This window comes from Mya arenaria, chromosome 3, assembly GCF_026914265.1.
Source record: "Mya arenaria isolate MELC-2E11 chromosome 3, ASM2691426v1".
Classification (NCBI taxonomy): Eukaryota; Metazoa; Mollusca; class Bivalvia; order Myida; family Myidae; genus Mya; species Mya arenaria.
The window spans coordinates 91,005,733-91,033,539 of record NC_069124.1 but is presented as its reverse complement, the minus strand read 5'-3'; the positions used below and the strand labels follow the sequence as shown (position 1 = coordinate 91,033,539).

The window sequence follows — 27,807 nt, the reverse complement described above, 5'->3', positions numbered from 1 at the left end:
CTGAGGTTAACGAGACTGGTCTATAATTTGCTGGGTTTTTTTCGCCCTTTTTAAAAAATTGGAACTACATTGGCCGTTTTCTAATCCTCAGGTATGTAGACTGTATCAACTGAGGTCTGGAAGAAGTAGGTGAGGATTGGAGATATTTCCTGTACAAGTTCTTTCAGTAGGCGTGTTGGAATTTGGTCGGGCCTGTAGCTTTATGAGGTTTTTAGGAGTTTTTCAACAGAACAGAACAACATATTTATTGTAAACTTGAACATATACAGTTCATCGTTATTAAAATAACATAACACCATAGCACGTACGTCCGTTAAGTTATCTATAGTTATAAACCTGTGGGAAGGATTTCTTATTGGTCCCAGTTATAACATAGTAAGATGTAACCTAAGTCTTTTTTGTGCAAATTTTACAATTTTATTTTTAATGGAAAAAATTAGACTGCGATAAATTCCACAATATTAGAACACATAATTATCAAGCAATAACTTGTCAGGTAAATATTCTAGGATTTTTATTTTATCTTCATACTTTAACGATAACTGATTACAATCATTGTAATGCAAAATCGAACAAGATACCTATAGAAAGTGATATGATTTTCGGTTATACCAGTTCGGACAAACACGTACCGTACATTTTGTTTGTTTACTCCTTCAATGATCAGTTTAATCGTGTAAGAAAGAACTTTTTCATAGCCAATATGTTTTCTTTCCACAAACCCTCCATTGACAACTTGGCACAAATGTTCAACACAATGAGCAGTCATGTAGATAATTGGCGATGAAAGTAAGCTTCACAGAGCATTAGGAGCTCCTCGATGCTCAAGAACAGATACCTTTTCAAAATGATGTTGATGCATTCAGTAATTGATTGAAAATTTGTTATTATGTTTCAACACAAAAAAATGTAAATTGACATCTGTATGGGAATATATCAGTTGCTACAAGTACTGTAGTCCAAATAATTGTACGTTGACGGATTTTTTTAAAATTTTTGATATGGCAAATCCTTCACGTACAAATTGTTTAGTATCAAAAGTGGGTAGTCTAAAATAATAGACGTATTATACGGGATTCTTCCAATCCCTAACGTCTAAACGGGAATGTGCAAAAAACGGGTGTGTTTTAAAAATATTGAAATTGTTTTAAATGAAGTATTTTATGGTTGAAAATGATCATAAAGAGTTATATTCATATTTTACCATGTAAGTGAAATGTTATTTTGCACTAAACAAGCATTTAATGCATTAAAACAAGTTGTTTACCTTTCCAATAAAACGAAAGTTGACTGACACAGAAAACAATTATGCGAAGGGGAACAATTCGATACAATCGTAATAACTCGGCCTCCTCCGACAAAGCTTCGAGATAGACGTCGTTACACAATCGTAACAAATCGGCCATGGCCGAAATGTTCCGAGCGATATAAAACTGTGCCCTGAAGCCTTGCAGGTGCCCTTCATGTATATATCGTAATGTTTTGACAGAATGAAATGAAGAAAAGCCGTCAAACTCATAATTATAAGTTGGATATTTATTTTTTGTGTACGGAACAAATATAAAATAACATTATCTGGTTATATTTCTTGTTTTTATGATATTTAATAGACTATGCTTTAACCCGGAATCCTGATCGGAACAAATACCCACTTTTGATACTAAACAATTTGTACGTGAAGGATTTGCCATATCAAAAAATTTTAAAAAAAAATCCGTCAACGTACAATTATTTGGACTACAAAAGTGGGTAGTTGTTCCGATCAGGATTCCGGGTTAAAGCATATAGCGCCTATAAAATATAAAAACAAGAAATATTACCAGATAATGTTATTTTATATTAGTTCCGTACACAAAAAATAAATATCCAACTTATAATTATGAGTTTGATGGCTGTTCTTCATTTCATTCTGTCAAAACATAACGATATATACATGAAGGGCACCTGCAAGGCTTCAGGGCACAGTTTTAAATCGCTTGGAACATTTCGGCCATGGCCGAGTTATTACAATTGTATAACGAGGTCTATCTCGAAGCTTTGTCAGAGGAGGCCGAGTTATTACGATTGTATCGAGTTGTTCCCCTTCGCATAATTGTTGTCTGTTTCAGTCAACTTTCGTTTTATTGGAAAGGTAAACAACTTGTTTTAATGCATTGAATGCTTGTTTAGTGCAAAATAACATTTCAATTACTTGGTAAAATATTAATATAACTCTTTATGATCAATTTCAACCATAAAATACTTCACTTAAAACAATTTCAATATTTTTAAAACATCCCTGTTTTTTGCACATTCCCGTTTAGACGTTAGGGATTGGAAGAATCCCGTATAACACGTCTATTATTTTAGACTATTGCTACAAGCTACACAATAAATAATATTGATTGCTCTATCACAGACCGTCTGTCAGACTTCCCAACCCCTTTGTCATTTGGGAAATCAAAGACTTTACACCCCTCCTAAAACAAAGACTTTTCAACCCCTAACAAATAAAGTCTTGTGGTAGAAAAGTCCTGCTTCTCACAGAACTTGATACTGTTGTAACAGAAAATATCTCGGTATTCATTTAACCAGCAACAATATGGAAGTGAACATAGCAAACTGGTAAGTATTGAAAATGTGCATAAACATGCTTCAAAATTAGATCCACTACTTAAATTTACCATATGAAAGTTAGCTACACTAGCCTTCATAACCATCATAACTAAGGTACAATGTATGATTCCGTACGTCTGTTAACATTTAGATTTTGTTTATTTTTAGCAATACATTGAGAGTCATGGGTATTTGGACTATGTGAACCTACATGTTGACCTTGTGTAAACACTGATATTCAACCATGGTTGTTTTTGGACAAATTATCGTAAATTTTGCTTTAAAGATTTTCAAAACTAAATAATTTCAAAAATCATAGCATCAATATGACTTTGTATTAACTTTATAAGATGAACCCTGGCAATATGTTTTAAAACAAAATGCAAAATCTATGGCCTGTCATTCGACTTCACCACGCCAATTACCATGCAAAGCCTCCATACAAGAACTGTTTGTATTGCTTTCAATTCACTTCATTTAAATAATAGCTTTAACACTCGCAGCATCTGCACAGTTACACACACTTTGAAGAGTCGGAATTGACTGCCTGAAGCTGTCATTGAGAATCTTGCTTTGTTTAACTGATTTTGTTGCACAATGTACTTGCAAAATAAAAGCAATTCTTGTACTATTTTGTAGATATCAGCTTTGTAGAACATGCCTCAGGTATTGTTTAAGAACCATTCTGGATCAGAGGTGACCGTAAACCTTTGTGGTAAGTTTGAATATGCATGATGAATTGGCATGATGATTACTGGTATATGTGGGAAAATGAGATCACATTTAACATTTTGTAAAGTAAAACAAAGGCTTGCTTTCAAATATGGTGCTTATTGCTTGATCAGAAAGGTTTGAGAATGCTGCCACTTAATTTCTTTGATGAAGTCATGTTTATTTTACAAGAAATTATCAAGTAACATGAAACATAATTATCTTTATTAACTTTTCATAAACAAAAGTTTTTTCGTAAAGATATGCATTCATCTTGACATGTGCAATATGTTTTTGAATGTAATAGTATAGCAGTTATGTGGCCAGTGTTTTATTTCAAGATTTTGTTTGATTAACTATTCAGGTGCAACAGTAACATCATGGAAACACGAGGGGGAGGAGTTCCTGTTTTGTAGGTCAGCTTGCATTTTATAATAGTTGTAATAGATGTTAAACACAACAAGTGTTCACCAAATACCTGAAGTATTGAATTATACAGGCATGAGTTATGTAGTTTTAATAATCAAGTTTGGGATTTGAGTTCATTTAACCGTGTAGTAACTGTTTTGTACTGTAGTTTCATGCTTACCATGCAAATAGCAGTAGTATGCATGTATTTATTTATTTATTGTTGCAATTTATCTGCTAGCTACTTATTGCCAAATAAGAGGTTTGCCGACTGGTTATGCCTAAACATTTGGTTCTGGTTACCCGACCCTACCCAGCCTTCCGTTTTTATAGTCAGATGGTAAAAAAAAATTAAGCCTGTGTTTTAATATGTAGTTTAAAACTTTATATGCGAACTTCCTTAACTTAATTGTCCAATGAGGACAATGACGTTCCTTCATAAAGCTTAATTAACAAAGTCTACCTACCCTATTGCCTATCTGGATGTAACCATAACCAAATCATTTTTTTTTCTTAGCATTCTTATAGGAATATTAAGAAATTAATAAAATACAATCATTTAAAAACAGATTTTCAGATAATTGATGCATTTACTTTATTCATGGCTTACTAGAAAAAAGATAGTTGTAAACTGTAAAGCATAACATGATTTTATCCTTCTATTGCAGTAAAAAAGCAGTCTTGGATGGCTCAAAGGCTATCAGAGGGGGAATACCAATTGTGTTCCGTTAGTATTGAAACTTATTTTATACCTTTATTGATGTTTATTTGATTGATCATATTCTTTATTTATATAGACTAGATATTATTTTAATTACAGATTATTACAGGCAAAGGTCAATAAATTCTGTCATTCTGGTTATCCAAACAAAAGCACTTCTTTGATATAATCTTAAAGAAGAATAGGATTGCAATATATTCTAGTATCTGGTTAAAGCAAATGATGGTAAGTTCCCTTGCCTAGACAACTGTTGCCTGTGTTTATTTTTTACAGCAAACTTTGGACCCTGGGAGCTGGGTCCCCAGCATGGGTTTGCCCGAATCAAGGAGTGGAAACAGGCCTCCGACCCCAGGGATGTAAGCTTTCAGACTTGTGAGAATCGAAAAAATAAGAGAAGCATGTTTATTAGTATCAGTCTTTTTACTGCTGTTTTGACCATGTTATAGATTTGGTTGCAAGCAAGGAAAAACATATTTTCATCAAAATGAAATTAAAAAATAGACTGCTTTCATAGAATTGTCTTTAGTGTTTTAATTTGATGGTTTCGCTGACTTGTTAAGGAACACAATATTTATGTGTAGATGAATCAAGGATTACTAGTGGTCTTATAAGCTTTTATCCAGCACCCTTCTTGACATAAATTATTGATGTACTTGCAAATAAAAATGTCCACAAAAACTATGAATGTTTTTCATAAAGGGTGAAAATGGGGCTGTCAGTATGGACTTCTCCTTGGAAGATGATGATCAGACAAGACAAATGTGGGACAAGAAGTAAAAAGCTTTCTTCCATAAACTTGATTGTGTTTTACTTAGTATAAGTAAAATCTTTGTGGATCTACTGTACATGTACTGTAAAACTAAGCTTTCTTCTGTTGAAAAGTAAGATGTAAACAAGAAAGGCATCAACTTCAATAATGGTATTAAAGCTTTCATTTGGGTCAGGTTTTTTTTATGTAAACAACAACAAAACTTTCTATTGTAAAAGATTTGGTAGTATTTTTTTTTAGGATACAGTGCGTGTTTATATTTAAATTTGGGGTGAAAATTTTAACCCAAAGGCAATAAGGTATACCGGGGTACTTTTTCCCAAATGGGTAAATACATTTTCCAATTTTAAATTTTATTATAATTTTTTTGTGAAATAACTGGATCCCCAAACTATTTTCATATCCAAAAATTGTTGTATTCTTCATGAAACAAACTTTTTCTCAATTTTTTATCTTTTCTGTTTTTGCGGGATTCGTACAGTTATTATAGGATGAGTTTGTGTTTGCAGGTTTCGACTGGTGTACACTGTAACCCTCATGCAAAACACCCTGGAGACAGCACTGACTGTCCACAACACAGGTTGCTGCCAGTATTTCTACCATACCACTAAGAAAAGCTGTGTGTTAGGTTTAACCCTTTAGCGTATGTATACGAGATAGGCCGACATAGCTCATTAGCAGATGTAAATGCATCTGGCCGACCCTATACACTACTGGATGTATAGGCATCTCCCGCATATTTCAATAGGGTCATTTCAATACTTCAATTTTGCATCTTTCTTTTAGTTAACAATATCCCGGATGTTTATAAAACTGAAGCTTAACCTTTTGTGTATTGATTTTCCCTTGAAAATATCGTCTGCTAAAATTTGAAGGTATATTATACTGCCACTCACAGGTGTGAGATCCACTGTGACGTACTTAAACCTCGAGGCTTAGTTCTGTATGGAAAATCCCCAAATGCATTGATGCGTAAATCATTGAATATATTACATCAGTTTAATTTACCATTCAAATCAATAAAGATTATTGTTATTATCAGATAATATTTTGTCTTACAAACAATAGAAACAATAAGTAGCTGAGAAAATGATGAGTAAATTTTCTGCTGAGCTAATTGATGGCCAGCATGGTTCCGGTCATAAAATAGGTCAGGTTAACACTTTGCAAGCGTTGGTCTAGATCTTTTTATTCATACTGGGAAAACACTTATCAGCTTTCTTTTTGTAAACAATTTTATGAGGGGGTAATAAAGTTAAACAGACACTCTGGACTGGATCTCTAAGCTGGATGACACCGGATATTCCTGCCATATTTCTGTGTATTATACACAAGAACATCAATTGTCGGCTTTTTAATTCAGATGGGTCTTTTTTATGATAGGGGTAATAAAATAAAGATCGATCCCAGCATTTTTTACCCTTTGATTTAATGAAGATATGGCATTTTATAGAAATGTAACAATTCCATCTCGGAAATGCATTCACAGATGAAATAAAATAATTTTATATTTCATCATTGACACCATATAATAGATAATTTAATTATCTATAAAAAATGTATTCACATAAAAAATATTTGGCCACAATTCTTTGGAGTTATATTAAGTTTAAGGTCATACTGCTGTAATAATTTGCTCTTTTTCGATTCCCTAAAATTCCTATACAGATAAGGACTGCTTATCAGTAAGTTGGCTACTGACTGGGAGGTGTAATCTGGCCACTTGCCTATGTGCTAAAGGGTTAAAGCAAACACACAAGTCATGTTATTGTAATAATATGCTACAATCAAATCATTTATATTCGTAGGCATGAAATTTCAAGGTTTTTCGTAAAAGGACAATTTCATGGGCACTTCCATTCATGGAATTCATTTTTTTATGCCCCTGAAGGTGGGCATATTAAAATCGCACCGTCTGTCCGTCCGTCCGTCCGACTCAATTACTCAGAATGTTATGGACAGATTTTAAAATAACTTGCCACATGCGTTCGGCATACCAAGACGACTTGTCGCGTGCAAGAACCGTGTCTCTACCTCTAAAGTCAAGGTCACACTTAGGTGTTTATTCCCAATGGAATGCTGCATATAAGGACAAAGAGTATAGGTTGTTTTGTCTGGGCTGTAATTTTCCCTTGTATGGACGGATTTTAAAATGACTTGCTACATGTGTTCGGCATACCAAGAGATGTGTTGCGTGCAAGAACCGTGTCCCTACCTCTAAGATCAAGGTCACACTTAGGTGTTTATTCACAATGGAGTGCTGCATATAACGACATAAGAGTATAGGTTGTCGTGTCCGGGCTGTAACTTTCCCGTGTATGGACAGATTTTAAAATAACTTGCCACATGTGTTCGGCATACCAAGACGACGTGTCCCATGCAAGACCCGTGTCCCTACCTCTTAGGTCAAGGTCACACTTAGTGTTTATTCATAATGGCATGCTGCATATAACGACATAGAGTATAGGTTGTCGTGTCCGGGCTGTAACTTTCCCTTGTATGGACAGATTTTTAAATAGCTTGCCACATGTTTTCGGCATACCAAGATGACGTGTCGCATGCAAGAACCGTGTCCCTACCTCTAAGGTCAAAGTCACACTTAGGTGTTTATTCACAATGGAAGGCTGCATATAAGGACATAGAATATAGGTTGTCGTGTCCGGGCTGTTACTTTCCCTTGTATGGACAGATTTTAAAATAACTTGCCACATGTGTTCAGCATATCAAGAAGACGTGTCGTGTGCAAAACTTGTGTCCCTACCTCTTAAGTCAAGGTCACACTTAGTGTTTATTCACAATGGAATGCTGCATATAAGGACATAGAGTATAGGTTGTCGTGTCCGGGCTGTAATTTTCCCTTGTATGGACAGATTTTAAAATAACTTGCCACATGTGTTCAACATACCAAGACGATGTGTCGCGTGCAAGAACCGTGTCCCTACCTCTAAGGTCAAGGTCACACTTAGGTGTTTATTCACAATGGAATGCTGCATATAAGAACATAGGGTATAGGTTGTCGTGTCCGGGCTGTAACTTTCCCTTGTATGGACAGATTTTAAAATAACTTGCCACATGTGTTCGGCATACCAAGATGACGTGTTGCGTGCAAGAACCGTGTCCCTACCTCTAAGGTCAAGGTCACACTTAGTGTTTATTCACAATGGAGTGCTGCATATAAGGATACAGAGTATTGGTTGTTATGTCCGGGCTGAAACTTTTTCTTGTATGGACAGATTTTAAAATTACTTGCCACATGTAATGGACATACCAAGACAGCGTGTCACATGCAAGACCCATGTCCCTACCTCTAAGGTGAAAGATACACTTTGTGTTTATTCACAATGGAATGCTGAATATAAGGACATAAGAATGTAGGTTGTCAAGTATGGGTGGTATTTTTTATGTTCAGAGGCAATTTAAAATAACTTGCCATATGTATTTGTTTGATCTTTAACTTTTCATGTACTGACCTTGTTCATAGGTCAATGTCACATTTGGGGGCATTCGTCACATACTGTGACAGCTCTTGTTTTTTAATATATTAAAATAGAACCTGTGATCTTGGCAAAACCACCACTCGCCGATATAGGCTATGTATCATCTTCGTCAAATTTTGATTGGGATCTTAAATTTGTGGCTACCCAACCAACGAAAACCACAAATTTAATGTCCTGCTAATATTAATGAATTCACAGTATTTACTAATTATATCACTGATGTATCCTTCCCTTTGCCCCTTTGTAAATTACTTACTGTAATTGTTTTTTTAAGCTGGTAAATAAATGAACTCAATTTCTGGATCACAAAAGCAAAATGCATTGTAAATGTCCGGAAAGATATTAAACTTACAAATGTTTAGTTCATGACTTCAAGCAATCCAATAAGAGTCAAGTATTTCATGCACTCTGTTTCTTTAATTAGCCTATGTGACCGAGTTTCAAATGTATAGTGTTGTTATGCTTTATAATTTGCTTACATGATTTTCAACAAATGTTGGTAAAACAAAATTATTCCTCCAGTCACTGTCTCTCTCCTGATGTAAATTTGTTTCTTTCATGCTTTTCGATAAAATATGGTGTTTTATCAGTGAAAAAACAGCAGTGAAAATATATTTTCACTGCAAACTAAAGGATGAAAATATCAACCTTAACCTAACACTACTTTTAAAATCAATTTAAGTTACTTCCCTTTGATCAACTGTGTCAAAATTAAAAACCAAAATATTAAAAAGAGATAGCTTATGTTTGAATATAGATTGTTTGGCAATAAAAATAACTTACAGTTTATAACGGAAATGGTTATCCTGTTTTTCAAACGTTTTTTTGAAGCTGAATGCTCAAACTTTTGTACAAATGTTTAACAAAAACAAATGCTCAAACATGAAACTGATGTTATATCATCTTTTTATTATAACTTCAAACTTTTTAATACAAATCAGACTGATCTCTGACAGTGAAGAGGATTTTATATCCATGTTCCACTATGAAACAAACTCTAAAACTTGGAAAAACCTTTTTAATTCAATGTTAATCCACATCTGATTGCTAACACTTTTGACGTTTCAAATGTTCATTCAGTAAATGGTGACCAGTGGTCAATGTATTCATGCCATGTTCAATTTAAAAATAATTTGTGCATTTTCTTTTATTATAAGGGACATAATTGCATTAATAAAAGTTTTTTGATGTATGTAATAAAGTGTTTGCACTGAAACACAAACAAATAATAAACTTTAAAAAGAGAACTATTTCTCCTCAAGCTCGCGTAGGAACAACAGTCTATGTCATTGGCGATTAAAACTGAGCTTGGGGGTGTCTGAAGGGTAGTCCTGTAGCAAAGGGGTATTCCAAAAAGGGTTTATTTAGAAAAAGGAAATAAAAAACCAATAAATGGCCAAAAATAAGCATAAAAGAAACAGAGGATTTGTTGTTTTCAGAGTAAGATCTATTATATTTCACTTGTGATCATAGAAAATCTTCATAATCACTCTTAAAAACATGTTTTTTATGTATGACTCTTGTTAAATAAAATACAATATTACATTGAAATCAACAAATATCCTCTATAGTTTTGTAACACATAAACTATGACCTATCTTTTCTTAACACTTAAAGCGTGAATATTGTTGTCTTTCAGGAGGTGAGGAGTTTGACTTCACAACGCTGTTACACACATATGTACGTGTGGAGGACATCATGACAACGACAATTACTGGTCTCCAGAACTGCACGTACACGGATAAGGTGCATGTCGGTGAACATGTAGAGGAACGAGAGGCAGTCGTCATTGATGAGAACTATGACAGGTAAATTGTCAACAGGGGTTAATTCTACATTGAGATTAAATCATCTTGTCTTGATTTAAATATTGAAGAATATGTTGCACACAATAAAAAAAAAGATTATTTCTGAGGTTTTAGTTGTTATTATATGTTATTTCAATTTTGTAAGGATCTACCAGGCGGTGGATGGTGCTGTGAATGTGAATCAAGACATGCAGACACTGGGGACACTCAGGATAGAGCGTGATAACCTCCCTGATGTCGGTACGCATAACTTGCATAACACATGTGTTACCCTAGGGCAGTATGATCATGTTGTTCCATTCAGCGAAGGGAGTTTTTTTATTGCATTTTTATGACTGGTCACTCCACCATCATGCCTTCATGAACTGACTGCTTAGTGGATGCTTGACCTTATTTTTGAATTTAGTAAAAGGATGTTTCTAGGTCATTTTATTTAAACTTAATGTAAATTTAATATTATACACTGCTGGTAACAGAGATTTATGAACAGAATATTAAGACTTTCTGTGCTTTCTTTCCCATCATATTATCTGTATTTCCTGTGCAGTTGTGTGGAACCCATGGCAGGAGAAGGCTGCAGCGATGTCTGACCTTGTTCCCATGGAGTACCTGGAGATGGTGTGTGTTGAGGCGGGGGCAGTCACCTCCCGCGTCGTCCTTCCGCCCGCACAGCAACGCACATTCTCACAGAAACTCATCATCTGTCGAGGCCAGCAGGTCATCCTCTGACTTACAGACAGAGAGAGGAAAAGTGTGTTGTGATACTACAGTGGGATATATTTAAGGGCACTTTATGTCATTTTGCTAGGAATTCTACCTTATAATACATTTTTATACCCAAAGATAGATTTACATTGCCATCATAAAGGAGTTGCATTTGTCATGTCAAGTCTTGCCATGTTCAAAATATGTCATCTCGTACTAAGGTACAAAAGTAATCCACCTATACTCGTAAAACTTTACATATATTTTGGTCAGCTTGGGTCAGATGATCTTTCAATTTTGTCATATTCCACAAGGGCTAACAAAATTTATCACACTTTACTAAGTAAAGAAAATGTTTTAATTTTGGGTCACATGTAGCTCCAAATGAGCTGCACATATACTCATGAAACTTTATAGGGATGTTGGTCAATGTTGGTTGCTGTATGCCTGCTAATTCTTTTAAATTATACTCTGTCTAACAAGAGATATGGCCCTTGAATTAGTTAAATGGTCCAAAAAATTGTGTGTCAAAAGAGGCTACAAAAAGTATTGCACCTGCATTATGAAACTTGATAGGAATGTTTGTTCAGCTTAGGCTTTTGTGAAACCTGCCTGCAATTCGAAATTCCACAACTCAAGGTTTAACTATTTTTGAATCTATGGGTGTCTGGAGGTATTCATCACGACTGTGATAGCTCAACTTGTTTATTTTATTGTCAGCTAATGGTTTTGAATTATATAGCCTCTTTAATGCTTTTTTGATTATATAATACCATAGCAAGACATGGAATGATATTTTTGTATTTATGTTTTTGTTTTTGATTGTTGATCATTAACTTTGCTGTATGTTTGGTACCTTACAACTATGTTGTAACTTTTATAAGCTGCTTGTTTACCTTTTTTTAAAGGGCAAGCCACATTGTATTTGTGATCTTTTAGTTGATGTTTAGTGTCTGAGAAATCCTCAATATCATCACAATTTCTTGGTATAGAACAAAGGAGTACATACAGTAACTTACATAACAATGACCTTGTTTATAAGTGTGCTGGTATGCTTGAAAGGGCTGACAAAATGCAGACTGGTACCCATCCCATATATGTGTTTGGGTCATGGGTGCCAGTTGTTTTGCCTGGTCCATGGCCATCTGGTACCCATCCCCCATGTGTGTTGAGGTGATGGGTGCCAGTTGTTTTGCCCAGTTCATGGCCATCTGCTACTCCCTTCACCCTGTCCATCCACTTCAATCCCATTCTGAAACATAGTTAACTTTGTGTTTTTTTAAACTACTGCACTACAATGTTATTATAAGGGCCAGGCAAAAAATTGCTGGTGCCCTATAGTTATCACCCAGTCCATAGGTCTGTCCGTCCACAACTTTTATGTTTTTTTTTTATATCTGATTAGCCATTCAAGATATCAAATTCATACTTTACATATTTCCTCACATATTATAGTTCAAACTCTCTGTTGTGACAGGTTATGTAATTTATGCCTAAATATTGTTAGATTTATTGCCCTGTGTATACCTCTAATTAAATATATGACATTTTTTATGGTTTTGCTAATATATTTCATCAAAACATGAATCTTAAGTAAGGTGAATATCTTCTTTAAAGGACATGTATATGATGGATCGAATTTTGGTTATGCCTTCAAATTGCACTCCCTTTCAAATATGCTTTCATTCATGGCCCTTATCACTCCTGTGATGGCTCTAGTTATTATCATAATGAAAAACACAGTATTATATTGATTGTTTTTAGCTCACCTGTCACGTAGTGACAAGGTGAGCTTTTGTGATCACTCTTCGTCCGTCGTCCGTCCGTCCGTCCGTCCGTCCGTCCGTTCACAATTGCTTGTGAACACAATAGAGGTCACAATTTTGACCTAATCATTATGAAACTTGGTCAGACTGATCATCTCTATAAAATCTAGGTCAAGTTCAATATTGGGTCATCTGGGGTCAAAAACTAGGTCACTAGGTCAATTAGTAGAAAAACCTTGTGAACACAATAGAGGTCACAATTTTAGCCTAATCTCAATGCAACTTGGTCAGAATGGTCATCTCTATAAAATCTAGGTCAAGTTCGATATTGGGTCATCCGCGTTCAATAATTAGGTCACTAGGTCAATTAGTAGAAAAACCTTGTGAACACAATAGAGGTCACAATTTTAGCCTAATCTCAATGCAACTTGGTCAGAATGATCATCTCTATAAAATGTAGGTCAAGATCGATATTGGGTCATCCGCGGTCAACAACTAGGTCACTAGGTCAATTAGTACAAAAACCTTGTGAACACAATAGAGGTCACAATTTTAGCCTAATCTCAATGCAACTTGGTCAGAATAATCATCTCTATAAAATCTAGGTCAAGTTCGATATTGGGTCATCCGCAGTCAATAACTAGGTCACTAGGTCAATTATTAGAAAAACCTTGTGAACACAACAGAGGTCACAATTTTGACCTAATCTTTATGAAACTTGGTCAGACTGATCATCTCTATGAAATCTAGGTCAAGTTCGATATTGGGTCATCTGGGGTCAAAAACTAGGTCAGTAGGTCAATTAGTAGAAATGCCTTGTGAACACATTAGAGGTCACAATTTTAGCCTAATCTCAATGCAACTTGGTCAGAATGATCATCTCTATAAAATCTAGGTCAACTTCGATATTGGGTCATCCGCGGTCAATAACTAGGTCACTAGGTCAATTAGTAGAAAAACCTTGTGAACACAATAGAGGTCACAATTTTAGCCTAATCTCAATGCAAATTGGTCAGAATGATCATCGCTGTAAAATGTAGGTCAAGTTTGATATTGGGTCATTCACGGTCAATAACTAGGTCACTAGGTCAATTAGTACAAAATCCTTGTGAACACAATAGAGGTCACAATTTTAGCCTAATCTCAATGCAACTTGGTCAGAATGATCATCTCTATAAAATCTAGGTCAAGTTCGATATTGGGTCATCCGCGGTCAATAACTAGGTCACTAGGTCAATTAGTACAAAAACCTTGTGAACACAATAGAGGTCACAATTTTAGGATAATCTTAATGCAACTTGGTCAGAATGATCATCTCTATAAAATCTAGGTCAAGTTCGATATTGGGTCATCCGCGGTCAATAACTAGGTCACTAGGTCAATTAGTACAAAAACCTTGTGAACACAATAGAGGTCACAATTTTAGGCTAATCTTAATGCAACTTGGTCAGAATGATCATCTCTATAAAATCTGGGTCAAGTTTGATATTGGGTCATACGCAGTCAATAACTAGGTCACTAGGTCAATTATTAGAAAAACCTTGTGAACAAAATAGAGGTCACAATTTTAGCCTTATCTTAATGAAACTTGGTCAGAATGATCATCTTAACATAAACTAGGTCAAGTTCCATATTGGGTCAACCCAGGTCAAAAACTAGGTCACTAGGTCAATTAGTAGAAAAACCTTGTGAACACAATAGAGGTCACAATTTTAGCCTAATCTCAATGCAACTTGGTCAGAATGATCAACTCTATAAAATGTAGGTCAAGTTCGATATTGGGTCATCCGCGGTCAACAACTAGGTCACTAGGTCAATTAGTACAAAAACCTTGTGAACACAATAGAGGTCACAATTTTAGCCTAATCTCAATGCAAGTTGGTCAGAATAATCATCTCTATAAAATCTAGGTCAAGTTCGATATTGGGTCATCCGCAGTCAATAACTAGGTCACTAGGTCAATTATTAGAAAAACCTTGTGAACACAACAGAGGTCACAATTTTGACCTAATCTTTATGAAACTTGGTCAGACTGATCATCTCTATGAAATCTAGGTCAAGTTCAATATTGGGTCATCTGGGGTTAAAAAACTAGGTCAGTAGGTTAATTAGTAGAAATACCTTGTGAACACATTAGAGGTCACAATTTTAGCCTAATCTCAATGCAACTTGGTCAGAATGATCATCTCTATAAAATGTAGGTCAAGTTCGATATTGGGTCATCCGCGGTCAATAACTAGGTCACTAGGTCAATTAGTAGAAAAACCTTGTGAACACAATAGAGGTCACAATTTTAGCCTACTCTCAATGCAAATTGGTCAGAATGATCGTCGCTGTAAAATGTAGGTCAAGTTTGATATTGGGTCATTCACGGTCAATAACTAGGTCACTAGGTTAATTAGTACAAAAACCTTGTGAACACAAAAGAGGTCACAATTTTAGCCTAATCTCAATGCAACTTGGTCAGAATGATCATCTCTATAAATTCTAGGTCAAGTTCGATATTGGGTCATCCACGGTCAATAACTAGGTCACTAGGTCAATTAGTACAAAAACCTTGTGAACACAATAGAGGTCACAATTTTAGCCTACTCTCAATGCAAATTGGTCAGAATGATCGTCGCTGTAAAATGTAGGTCAAGTTCGATATTGGGTCATCCACGGTCAATAACTAGGTCACTAGGTCAATTAGTACAAAAACCTTGTGAACACAATAGAGGTCACAATTTTAGGCTAATCTTAATGCAAATTGGTCAGAATGATCATCTCTATAAAATCTGGGTCAAGTTCGATATTGGGTCATACGCAGTCAATAACTAGGTCACTAGGTCAATTATTAGAAAAACCTTGTGAACAAAATAGAGGTCACAATTTTAGCCTTATCTTAATGAAACTTGGTCAGAATAATCATCTTAACATAAGCTAGGTCAAGTTCCATATTGGGTCAACCCAGGTCATAAACTAGGTCACTAGGTCAATTAGAAGAAAAACCTTGTGAACACAATAGAGGTCACAATTTTAGCCTAATCTCAATGCAACTTGGTCAGAATGATCATCTCTATAAAATCTAGGTCAAGTTCGATATTGGGTCATCCGCAGTCAATAACTAGGTCACTAGGTCAATTATTAGAAAAACCTTGTGAACACAACAGAGGTCACAATTTTGACCTAATCTTTATGAAACTTGGTCAGACTGATCATCTCTATGAAATCTAGGTCAAGTTCGATATTGGGTCATCTGGGGTCAAAAACTAGGTCAGTAGGTCAATTAGTAGAAATGCCTTGTGAACACATTAGAGGTCACAATTTTAGCCTAATCTCAATGCAACTTGGTCAGAATGATCATCTCTATAAAATCTAGGTCAACTTCGATATTGGGTCATCCGCGGTCAATAACTAGGTCACTAGGTCAATTAGTAGAAAAACCTTGTGAACACAATAGAGGTCACAATTTTAGCCTAATCTCAATGCAAATTGGTCAGAATGATCATCGCTGTAAAATGTAGGTCAAGTTTGATATTGGGTCATTCACGGTCAATAACTAGGTCACTAGGTCAATTAGTACAAAAACCTTGTGAACACAATAGAGGTCACAATTTTAGCCTAATCTCAATGCAACTTGGTCAGAATGATCATCTCTATAAAATCTAGGTCAAGTTCGATATTGGGTCATACGCAGTCAATAACTAGGTCACTAGGTCAATTATTAGAAAAACCTTGTGAACACAACAGAGGTCACAATTTTGACCTAATCTTTATGAAACTTGGTCAGACTGATCATCTCTATGAAATCTAGGTCAAGTTCAATATTGGGTCATCTGGGGTTAAAAAACTAGGTCAGTAGGTTAATTAGTAGAAATACCTTGTGAACACATTAGAGGTCACAATTTTAGCCTAATCTCAATGCAACTTGGTCAGAATGATCATCTCTATAAAATGTAGGTCAAGTTCGATATTGGGTCATCCGCGGTCAATAACTAGGTCACTAGGTCAATTAGTAGAAAAACCTTGTGAACACAATAGAGGTCACAATTTTAGCCTACTCTCAATGCAAATTGGTCAGAATGATCGTCGCTGTAAAATGTAGGTCAAGTTTGATATTGGGTCATTCACGGTCAATAACTAGGTCACTAGGTTAATTAGTACAAAAACCTTGTGAACACAAAAGAGGTCACAATTTTAGCCTAATCTCAATGCAACTTGGTCAGAATGATCATCTCTATAAATTCTAGGTCAAGTTCGATATTGGGTCATCCACGGTCAATAACTAGGTCACTAGGTCAATTAGTACAAAAACCTTGTGAACACAATAGAGGTCACAATTTTAGGCTAATCTTAATGCAAATTGGTCAGAATGATCATCTCTATAAAATCTGGGTCAAGTTCGATATTGGGTCATACGCAGTCAATAACTAGGTCACTAGGTCAATTATTAGAAAAACCTTGTGAACAAAATAGAGGTCACAATTTTAGCCTTATCTTAATGAAACTTGGTCAGAATGATCATCTTAACATAAGCTAGGTCAAGTTCCATATTGGGTCAACCCAGGTCATAAACTAGGTCACTAGGTCAATTAGAAGAAAAACCTTGTGAACACAATAGAGGTCACAATTTTAGCCTAATCTCAATGCAACTTGGTCAGAATGATCATCTCTATAAAATCTAGGTCAAGTTCGATATTGGGTCATCCGCAGTCAATAACTAGGTCACTAGGTCAATTATTAGAAAAACCTTGTGAACACAACAGAGGTCACAATTTTGACCTAATCTTTATGAAACTTGGTCAGACAGATCATCTCTATGAAATCTAGGTCAAGTTCGATATTGGGTCATCTGGGGTCAAAAACTAGGTCAGTAGGTCAATTAGTAGAAATGCCTTGTGAACACATTAGAGGTCACAATTTTAGCCTAATCTCAATGCAACTTGGTCAGAATGATCATCTCTATAAAATCTAGGTCAACTTCGATATTGGGTCATCCGCGGTCAATAACTAGGTCACTAGGTCAATTAGTAGAAAAACCTTGTGAACACAATAGAGGTCACAATTTTAGCCTAATCTCAATGCAAATTGGTCAGAATGATCATCGCTGTAAAATGTAGGTCAAGTTTGATATTGGGTCATTCACGGTCAATAACTAGGTCACTAGGTCAATTAGTACAAAAACCTTGTGAACACAATAGAGGTCACAATTTTAGCCTAATCTCAATGCAACTTGGTCAGAATGATCATCTCTATAAAATCTAGGTCAAGTTCGATATTGGGTCATACGCAGTCAATAACTAGGTCACTAGGTCAATTATTAGAAAAACCTTGTGAACAAAATAGAGGTCACAATTTTAGCCTTATCTTAATGAAACTTGGTCAGAATGATCATCTTAACATAAACTAGGTCAAGTTCCATATTGGGTCAACCCAGGTCAAAAACTAGGTCACTAGGTCAATTATTAGAAAAACCTTGTGAACAAAATAGAGGTCACAATTTTAGCCTAATCTCAATGCAACTTGGTCAGAATGATCATCTCTATAAAATGTAGGTCAAGTTCGATATTGGGTCATCCGCGGTCAACAACTAGGTCACTAGGTCAATTAGTACAAAAACCTTGTGAACACAATAGAGGTCACAATTTTAGCCTAATCTCAATGCAAGTTGGTCAGAATAATCATCTCTATAAAATCTAGGTCAAGTTCGATATTGGGTCATCCGCAGTCAATAACTAGGTCACTAGGTCAATTATTAGAAAAACCTTGTGAACACAACAGAGGTCACAATTTTGACCTAATCTTTATGAAACTTGGTCAGACTGATCATCTCTATGAAATCTAGGTCAAGTTCAATATTGGGTCATCTGGGGTTAAAAAACTAGGTCAGTAGGTTAATTAGTAGAAATACCTTGTGAACACATTAGAGGTCACAATTTTAGCCTAATCTCAATGCAACTTGGTCAGAATGATCATCTCTATAAAATGTAGGTCAAGTTCGATATTGGGTCATCCGCGGTCAATAACTAGGTCACTAGGTCAATTAGTAGAAAAACCTTGTGAACACAATAGAGGTCACAATTTTAGCCTACTCTCAATGCAAATTGGTCAGAATGATCATCGCTGTAAAATGTAGGTCAAGTTTGATATTGGGTCATTCACGGTCAATAACTAGGTCACTAGGTCAATTAGTACAAAAACCTTGTGAACACAAAAGAGGTCACAATTTTAGCCTAATCTCAATGCAACTTGGTCAGAATGATCATCTCTATAAATTCTAGGTCAAGTTCGATATTGGGTCATCCACGGTCAATAACTAGGTCACTAGGTCAATTAGTACAAAAACCTTGTGAACACAATAGAGGTCACAATTTTAGGCTAATCTTAATGCAAATTGGTCAGAATGATCATCTCTATAAAATCTGGGTCAAGTTCGATATTGGGTCATACGCAGTCAATAACTAGGTCACTAGGTCAATTATTAGAAAAACCTTGTGAACAAAATAGAGGTCACAATTTTAGCCTTATCTTAATGAAACTTGGTCAGAATGATCATCTTAACATAAGCTAGGTCAAGTTCCATATTGGGTCAACCCAGGTCATAAACTAGGTCACTAGGTCAATTAGAAGAAAAACCTTGTGAACACAATAGAGGTCACAATTTTAGCCTAATCTCAATGCAACTTGGTCAGAATGATCATCTCTATAAAATCTAGGTCAAGTTCGATATTGGGTCATCCGCAGTCAATAACTAGGTCACTAGGTCAATTATTAGAAAAACCTTGTGAACACAACAGAGGTCACAATTTTGACCTAATCTTTATGAAACTTGGTCAGACTGATCATCTCTATGAAATCTAGGTCAAGTTCGATATTGGGTCATCTGGGGTCAAAAACTAGGTCAGTAGGTCAATTAGTAGAAATGCCTTGTGAACACATTAGAGGTCACAATTTTAGCCTAATCTCAATGCAACTTGGTCAGAATGATCATCTCTATAAAATCTAGGTCAACTTCGATATTGGGTCATCCGCGGTCAATAACTAGGTCACTAGGTCAATTAGTAGAAAAACCTTGTGAACACAATAGAGGTCACAATTTTAGCCTAATCTCAATGCAAATTGGTCAGAATGATCATCGCTGTAAAATGTAGGTCAAGTTTGATATTGGGTCATTCACGGTCAATAACTAGGTCACTAGGTCAATTAGTACAAAAACCTTGTGAACACAATAGAGGTCACAATTTTAGCCTAATCTCAATGCAACTTGGTCAGAATGATCATCTCTATAAAATCTAGGTCAAGTTCGATATTGGGTCATCCGAGGTCAATAACTAGGTCACTAGGTCAATTAGTACAAAAACCTTGTGAACACAATAGAGGTCACAATTTTAGGATAATCTTAATGCAACTTGGTCAGAATGATCATCTCTATAAAATCTAGGTCAAGTTCGATATTGGGTCATCCGCGGTCAATAACTAGGTCACTAGGTCAATTAGTACAAAAACCTTGTGAACACAATAGAGGTCACAATTTTAGGCTAATCTTAATGCAACTTGGTCAGAATGATCATCTCTATAAAATCTGGGTCAAGTTTGATATTGGGTCATACGCAGTCAATAACTAGGTCACTAGGTCAATTATTAGAAAAACCTTGTGAACAAAATAGAGGTCACAATTTTAGCCTTATCTTAATGAAACTTGGTCAGAATGATCATCTTAACATAAACTAGGTCAAGTTCCATATTGGGTCAACCCAGGTCAAAAACTAGGTCACTAGGTCAATTAGTAGAAAAACCTTGTGAACACAATAGAGGTCACAATTTTAGCCTAATCTCAATGCAACTTGGTCAGAATGATCATCTCTATAAAATGTAGGTCAAGTTCGATATTGGGTCATCCGCGGTCAACAACTAGGTCACTAGGTCAATTAGTACAAAAACCTTGTGAACACAATAGAGGTCACAATTTTAGCCTAATCTCAATGCAAGTTGGTCAGAATAATCATCTCTATAAAATCTAGGTCAAGTTCGATATTGGGTCATCCGCAGTCAATAACTAGGTCACTAGGTCAATTATTAGAAAAACCTTGTGAACACAACAGAGGTCACAATTTTGACCTAATCTTTATGAAACTTGGTCAGACTGATCATCTCTATGAAATCTAGGTCAAGTTCAATATTGGGTCATCTGGGGTTAAAAAACTAGGTCAGTAGGTTAATTATTAGAAAAACCTTGTGAACACATTAGAGGTCACAATTTTAGCCTAATCTCAATGCAACTTGGTCAGAATGATCATCTCTATAAAATGTAGGTCAAGTTCGATATTGGGTCATCCGCGGTCAATAACTAGGTCACTAGGTCAATTAGTAGAAAAACCTTGTGAACACAAAAGAGGTCACAATTTTAGCCTACTCTCAATGCAAATTGGTCAGAATGATCATCGCTGTAAAATGTAGGTCAAGTTTGATATTGGGTCATTCACGGTCAATAACTAGGTCACTAGGTCAATTAGTACAAAAACCTTGTGAACACAAAAGAGGTCACAATTTTAGCCTAATCTCAATGCAACTTGGTCAGAATGATCATCTCTATAAATTCTAGGTCAAGTTCGATATTGGGTCATCCACGGTCAATAACTAGGTCACTAGGTCAATTAGTACAAAAACCTTGTGAACACAATAGAGGTCACAATTTTAGGCTAATCTTAATGCAAATTGGTCAGAATGATCATCTCTATAAAATCTGGGTCAAGTTCGATATTGGGTCATACGCAGTCAATAACTAGGTCACTAGGTCAATTATTAGAAAAACCTTGTGAACAAAATAGAGGTCACAATTTTAGTCTTATCTTAATGAAACTTGGTCAGAATGATCATCTTAACATAAGCTAGGTCAAGTTCCATATTGGGTCAACACAGGTCATAAACTAGGTCACTAGGTCAATTAGAAGAAAAACCTTGTGAACACAATAGAGGTCACAATTTTAGCCTAATCTCAATGCAACTTGGTCAGAATGATCATCTCTATAAAATGTAGGTCAAGTTCGATATTGGGTCATCCGCGGTCAACAACTAGGTCACTAGGTCAATTAGTACAAAAACCTTGTGAACACAATAGAGGTCACAATTTTAGCCTAATCTCAATGCAAGTTGGTCAGAATAATCATCTCTATAAAATCTAGGTCAAGTTCGATATTGGGTCATCCGCAGTCAATAACTAGGTCACTTGGTCAATTATTAGAAAAACCTTGTGAACACAGCAGAGGTCACAATTTTGACCTAATCTTTATGAAACTTGGTCAGACTGATCATCTCTATGAAATCTAGGTCAAGTTCGATATTGGGTCATCTGGGGTCAAAAACTAGGTCAGTAGGTCAATTAGTAGAAATACCTTGTGAACACATTAGAGGTCACAATTTTAGCCTAATCTCAATGCAACTTGGTCAGAATGATCATCTCTATAAAATTTAGGTCAAGTTCGATATTGGGTCATCTGCGGTCAATAACTAGGTCACTAGGTCAATGCCCCTGAAGTGATAAGAGGCCCCACCTAGGGGGTCACAAGTTTTACATAGGCTTATATAAGGAAAGTGTTTAAAAATCTTCTTGTCTGAAAATGCAAGGCCTACGCATTCAATATTTGGTATGTATCATAACCAAGTGGTCCTCTACCAAGATTGTTCAATTTATACCCCTGGGGAGAAGAGGCCCTATCCTGGGGGGAGTCACAAGTTTTGCATAGGCTTATATAGAACAAAAAACTTCTTGTCTAAACCAACAAGACATTGGCATTTTATATGTGGCATAACCTAGTGGCCCGCTACCAAGATTGTTCAATTTGTGCACCTGTGGTGAAAAGAGGCCTCACCCTGGGTGTCACAAGTTTTACATAGGCTTATATAGGAAAAAACTTTTCTTGTCTGAAGCCACAAGGACTAGGTCTTGAATATTTGGTTTGAAGCATTGCCTACTGATAGGGTCATGTGGGGTAAAAAACTAGGTCAGTGGGACAAATTAAAGAGTGGCCTCTAGGGGCCATACTTTTCATTGGATCTTTATGATAATAGGTCAGAATGTTCACTTTATTTAGCAAAGCTACAGGTGAGCGATACAGGGCCATCATGGCCCTCTTGTTGAATATACCGGTAACTATGAAAAACACAAAGTAAACTACTTTAATTTAATAAAAACTTTTTTGTAAGTGAGTGTAGTGGTTTAAAGGGGTGGAATCACAGATAGCGTGGAGTAAATGGTGACAAGAAGAGGTTGTGTTATCGAGAAGGGGTAGAAACTGCCAAGATAAGGGGGTGGGAACAGCATGGGGAGGTGGTAGCAAACCTTGACAAGAAGGGGTGGTATCACGGAGAAGGGGTAGCAAACAGTGACAAAAGGGGATGGATAGGGTGGAGTTAATGGTAACAAGAAGGGGTGACATTATGGAGAGGGGGGAGTTAATGGTAACAAGAAGGAGTGGCATTATGGAGAGGGGCAAGTTAATGGTAACAAGAAGGGGTGGCATTATGAAGAGGGGGGAGTTAATGGTTACAAGAAGGGGTGGCATTATGGGGAGGGGGAAGTTAATGGTTACAAGAAGGGGTGGTATTATGGAGAGGGGGGGGGGTTAATGGTTACAAGAAGGGGTGGCATTATGGAGAGGGGGAAGTTACTGGTTACAAGAAGGGGTGGCATTATGGGGAGGGGGGAGTTAATGGTAACAAGAAGGAGTGGCATTATGGAGAGGGGGAAGTTAATGGTTACAAGAAGGGGTGGCATTATGGGGAGGGGGAAGTTAATGGTAACAAGAAGGGGTGGCATTGTGAAGAGGGGGGAGTTAATGGTTACAAGAAGGGGTGGTATTATGGAGAGGGGGGAGTTAATGGTTACAAGAAGGGGTGGTATTATGGAGAGGGGGGAGTTAATGGTAACAAGAAGGGGTGGCATCATGGAGAGGGGGGAATTAATGGTAACGAGAAGGGGTGGCATTATGGAGAGGGGGGAGTTAATCGTAACAAGAAGGGGGTGGTATTATGAAGAGGGGGGAGTTAATGGTTACAATAAGGGGTGGCATTATTGAGAGGGGGGAGTTAATGGTTACAAGAAGGGATGGCATCATGGAGAGGGGGGAGTTAATGGTAACAAGAAGGGGTGGCATTATGAAGAGGGGGAGTTAATGGTTACAAGAAGGGGTGGCATTATGGAGAGGGGGGGGGTTAATGGTAACAAGAAGGGGTGGCATCATGGAGAGGGGGGAGTTAATGGTAATGAGAAGGGGTGGCATTATGAAGAGGGGGGAGTTAATGGTTACACGAGGGGTGGCATTATGGAGAGGGGGGAGTTAATGGTAACAAGAAGGGGTGGTATTATGGAGAGGGGGAGTTAATGGTAACAAGAAGGGGTGGTATTATGTTGAGGGGGGAGTTAATTGTTACAAGAAGAGGTGGTATCATGGAGAGGGGGGAGTTAATTGTTACAAGAAGAGGTGGTATCATGGAGAGGGGGTAACAAATGGTCTCAAACAAGGTCGTACACCTGTAGTTTCTGGGGAATGTTCATTATTTTCTGAAAGGTTTTCTCATTGACTTCACATTGTTCAAGCTGTTAATTGAGTGCTAACTAAGATTGTGTTCAAACAACAAAATGTATTTTATATGCATCATATTTATGTACAAAATTGATTAATTCTTGTTTGAAGGAGGGTTTCTGCATTTTGGCATGATAGCAATTAACTTTTCATTTATTTACCATTTTTATTATATGATATTGGCATATAAACCAGAGTACCTTTAATATATTTGAACTTTTGCTTATTACCTTTATTACCTCACAAACACTAACAAATATATAGATAATACTCAATGGTTGCTTAAAAACTTAAACCTGATTCATTGAATGGAAAATTGGGCATTTGATTATGCCTTTTTGTCATTATCTACAACATCAACTGCCAAAATCAGCCACATCTGCTTTTATCTTTACTATCTTTTTCCGTGTTTTAGATGTGTTTCTTATTATCTCAGTTTTTTTTAAAGCTCAAGTAAAACATTTGAGCGGCCATATTTGCCTTGCATTAACCTGTGATTCTCTTGAAACAGTGTTATTTTGCTAAAATGTTCCTGCACTTGTTAATCTCTAAGACCTTTAAGCCACCTGAAGATGTTTGATTAGGAATGAGTCGATACTATCATCACGTGATATCATACGTATTAATGTAACTTCATGCCAATATATGTTCCAATTCGATACATATACTGCAACTTTAATATTGCTTGCCTTAAATCTAAACTTAAAAGGAATATAATTTGTTCTCATGAAAAACATAACATAGGCACAATTATTAATGCGCACCTGCTACCAGAGTGAAACATTTCTCACAGTTGCTGAAATTTATATATTGATATTTTGAAGTGTTCAGTGAACAATTTGATTGATTTACTCACAATGGGGTGTATTCAGCTATGCTGTAGCAGATACTGATTGCTGTTTGATCAGTCCTGGGCTTGCGACTCTACCTACTGTCTAGGTGAGGTGTCACTGTTACAAGCTTAGTCTGTAGTTGAAATACATGACTAATTATTTGATAAAATGAATTTTAAAAAGTTTGCTGAATGGGGGAAAATGGTTCTTTTTTTGTGAACAGGGTTCTTGAAAAGACATAAGCACCTTATTGGACATTTACAGTATTTAATAACATTAGCATTTTTTCTGACATTATGATAGTAATTTTACAAGAAAACCAAAAAATGAACAATTAATTGTTTGAAAAATGAAAATCTTAAAAGTTAATTTTCATTTGTTTAAATATTTTCATTTGTTTAAATTTTATTTCGAGCTAAAAAAGTGACTTAAAAAATATATAATGGTAAAAACTCTTGTATAAAAAGAGTTTAAACTTTAATGAGAATCTGTACATGAATTTAGTGTGTCAAAGTGGAATAGAATTACTACTTATACACATACTTACGGTAAGTGTTGAAAGCTAACATGTTATATAATTTAAACATTCTTTCTCTCAATGTTTTCTCTCATGATGCTGGCATTTAGTTTATGTGATATCTGTGTCATCAAAATGTCTTTGATTTATGAACTCAATGTTAAATCGAAAAAACAACAATGTTATTCATCACTACAGGATCTTTTTACTTGGTACCTTTGTTTTAATTAAGATACACTGTCAATCCTTCAATTTTTCTCAATTTATTTAACTATTCCAGTCACAGCAGAACTGGTTACCTGACCTAATTATTTTAGATAAAATAAGGAGTCAACTGTCCTTATGAAGCTAAGTTTATTAGATACCTTGTTATTGTGTCATTTGTAGGTAAGTGACAGGATGAAAAGTTTTACAGACTAACTGTATAAAGTTATTCATCATAATGATACACTGTCTAGAATCAATATGCTAGGTTTGTGTATCGGTGACTGCATATTTGGTGGTATATTGGTACAGCATTGATAATTTATGTATCGTCTTATCAGTGGCTGCATATATTGGTACAGTGTTGATATTTGATCTATCGCCTATCAGTGAACCCATGTATTGGTGCAGTATTGATATTTGATGCATCGTCTATCGTTGACTGCGTATATTGGTACAGTATTGATATTTGATGCATCGTCTATCGTTGACTGCGTATATTGGTACAGTATTGATATTTGATGCATCGTCTATCGTTGACTGCGTATATTGGTGCAGTATTGATATTTGATGCATCGTCTATCGTTGACTGCGTATATTGGTACAGTATTGATATTTGATGCATCGTCTATCGTTGACTGCGTATATTGGTACAGTATTGATATTTGATGCATCGTCTATCGTTGACTGCGTATATTGGTACAGTATTGATATTTGATGCATCGTCTATCGTTGACTGCGTATATTGGTACAGTATTGATATTTGATGCATCGTCTATCGTTGACTGCGTATATTGGTACAGTATTGATATTTGATGCATCGTCTATCGTTGACTGCGTATATTGGTACAGTATTGATATTTGATGCATCGTCTATCGTTGACTGCGTATATTGGTGCAGTATTGATATTTGATGCATCGTCTATCGTTGACTGCGTATATTGGTGCAGTATTGATATTTGATGCATCGTCTATCGTTGACTGCGTATATTGGTACAGTATTGATATTTGATGCATCGTCTATCGTTGACTGCGTATATTGGTACAGTATTGATATTTGATGTATCGTCTCATCCCTAGTTTGAATCTTATAGCACTTGCTCAAATTCACTGGCTTCACATATCAGCTAAATTATTTTAGATATTAAAGTATTATGATGTATACACATGTATAAGTGTCAGGAAATTCAACGAAATGTGCTTCTTATTATAACATTTTGTGGTTAACATTTACCATAGTTATGTACATGAATTTCTTATGACATTATTATGATTATGTGTATGTGCTATTTATAACCTGAAAAAGTGTATTTAATTATATCATACAGATAATCATGTAAAATTATTAACTAATAAACAGAATACACTGTATTGTATGAAAAAAAAATAACTTTTTTTAATAAATGCGCTTGTAACCATTGTTTTGTTTTTGCTTTATTAAGAATCATCTCTGTGTGTCTGACTGTACATAAACATATGATGGGAGTACAAATTGTCATGTTATTTCTACATTTATAAATGATGTATCTTCAGTCTTTTCATGATGTCCTGATGAATTTAACTTTTCAAAACAATTTCTTGACAAGCAGAGGCAAAATCAGCATTTGTTTGAGGAAAAATTGTGCATTACATTGGCTGAAATTATTAAATAGCATGCAGATCAAAAGTGTAAGTCATACCAACACAAACTCACATCTCTACAAGTCGCG

The 27,807-nt window shown here is 35.8% G+C and overlaps 1 protein-coding gene across 2 annotated transcripts; it reads left to right on the top strand.

Moving 5' to 3' along the window:
* The first annotated feature begins 407 nt into the window (after positions 1-407).
* LOC128227912 (uncharacterized) lies at positions 408-12,766 on the top strand. Of its 2 annotated transcripts, none has more exons than XM_052938848.1 (10): positions 408-496; positions 3,235-3,310; positions 3,671-3,722; positions 4,383-4,441; positions 4,709-4,791; positions 5,135-5,208; positions 5,714-5,784; positions 10,341-10,509; positions 10,655-10,749; positions 11,057-12,766. In XM_052938848.1, exons 2-10 carry the CDS (start codon positions 3,253-3,255, stop codon positions 11,236-11,238), a joined length of 843 nt encoding a protein of 280 aa, XP_052794808.1. In that variant the 5' UTR covers positions 408-496; positions 3,235-3,252; the 3' UTR covers positions 11,239-12,766. The 2 variants fall into 2 exon arrangements, with proteins under 2 accessions (XP_052794808.1, XP_052794809.1); XM_052938849.1 differs by lacking the exon at positions 408-496 and adding an exon at positions 629-676.
* Positions 12,767-27,807: the final 15,041 nt, after the last annotated feature.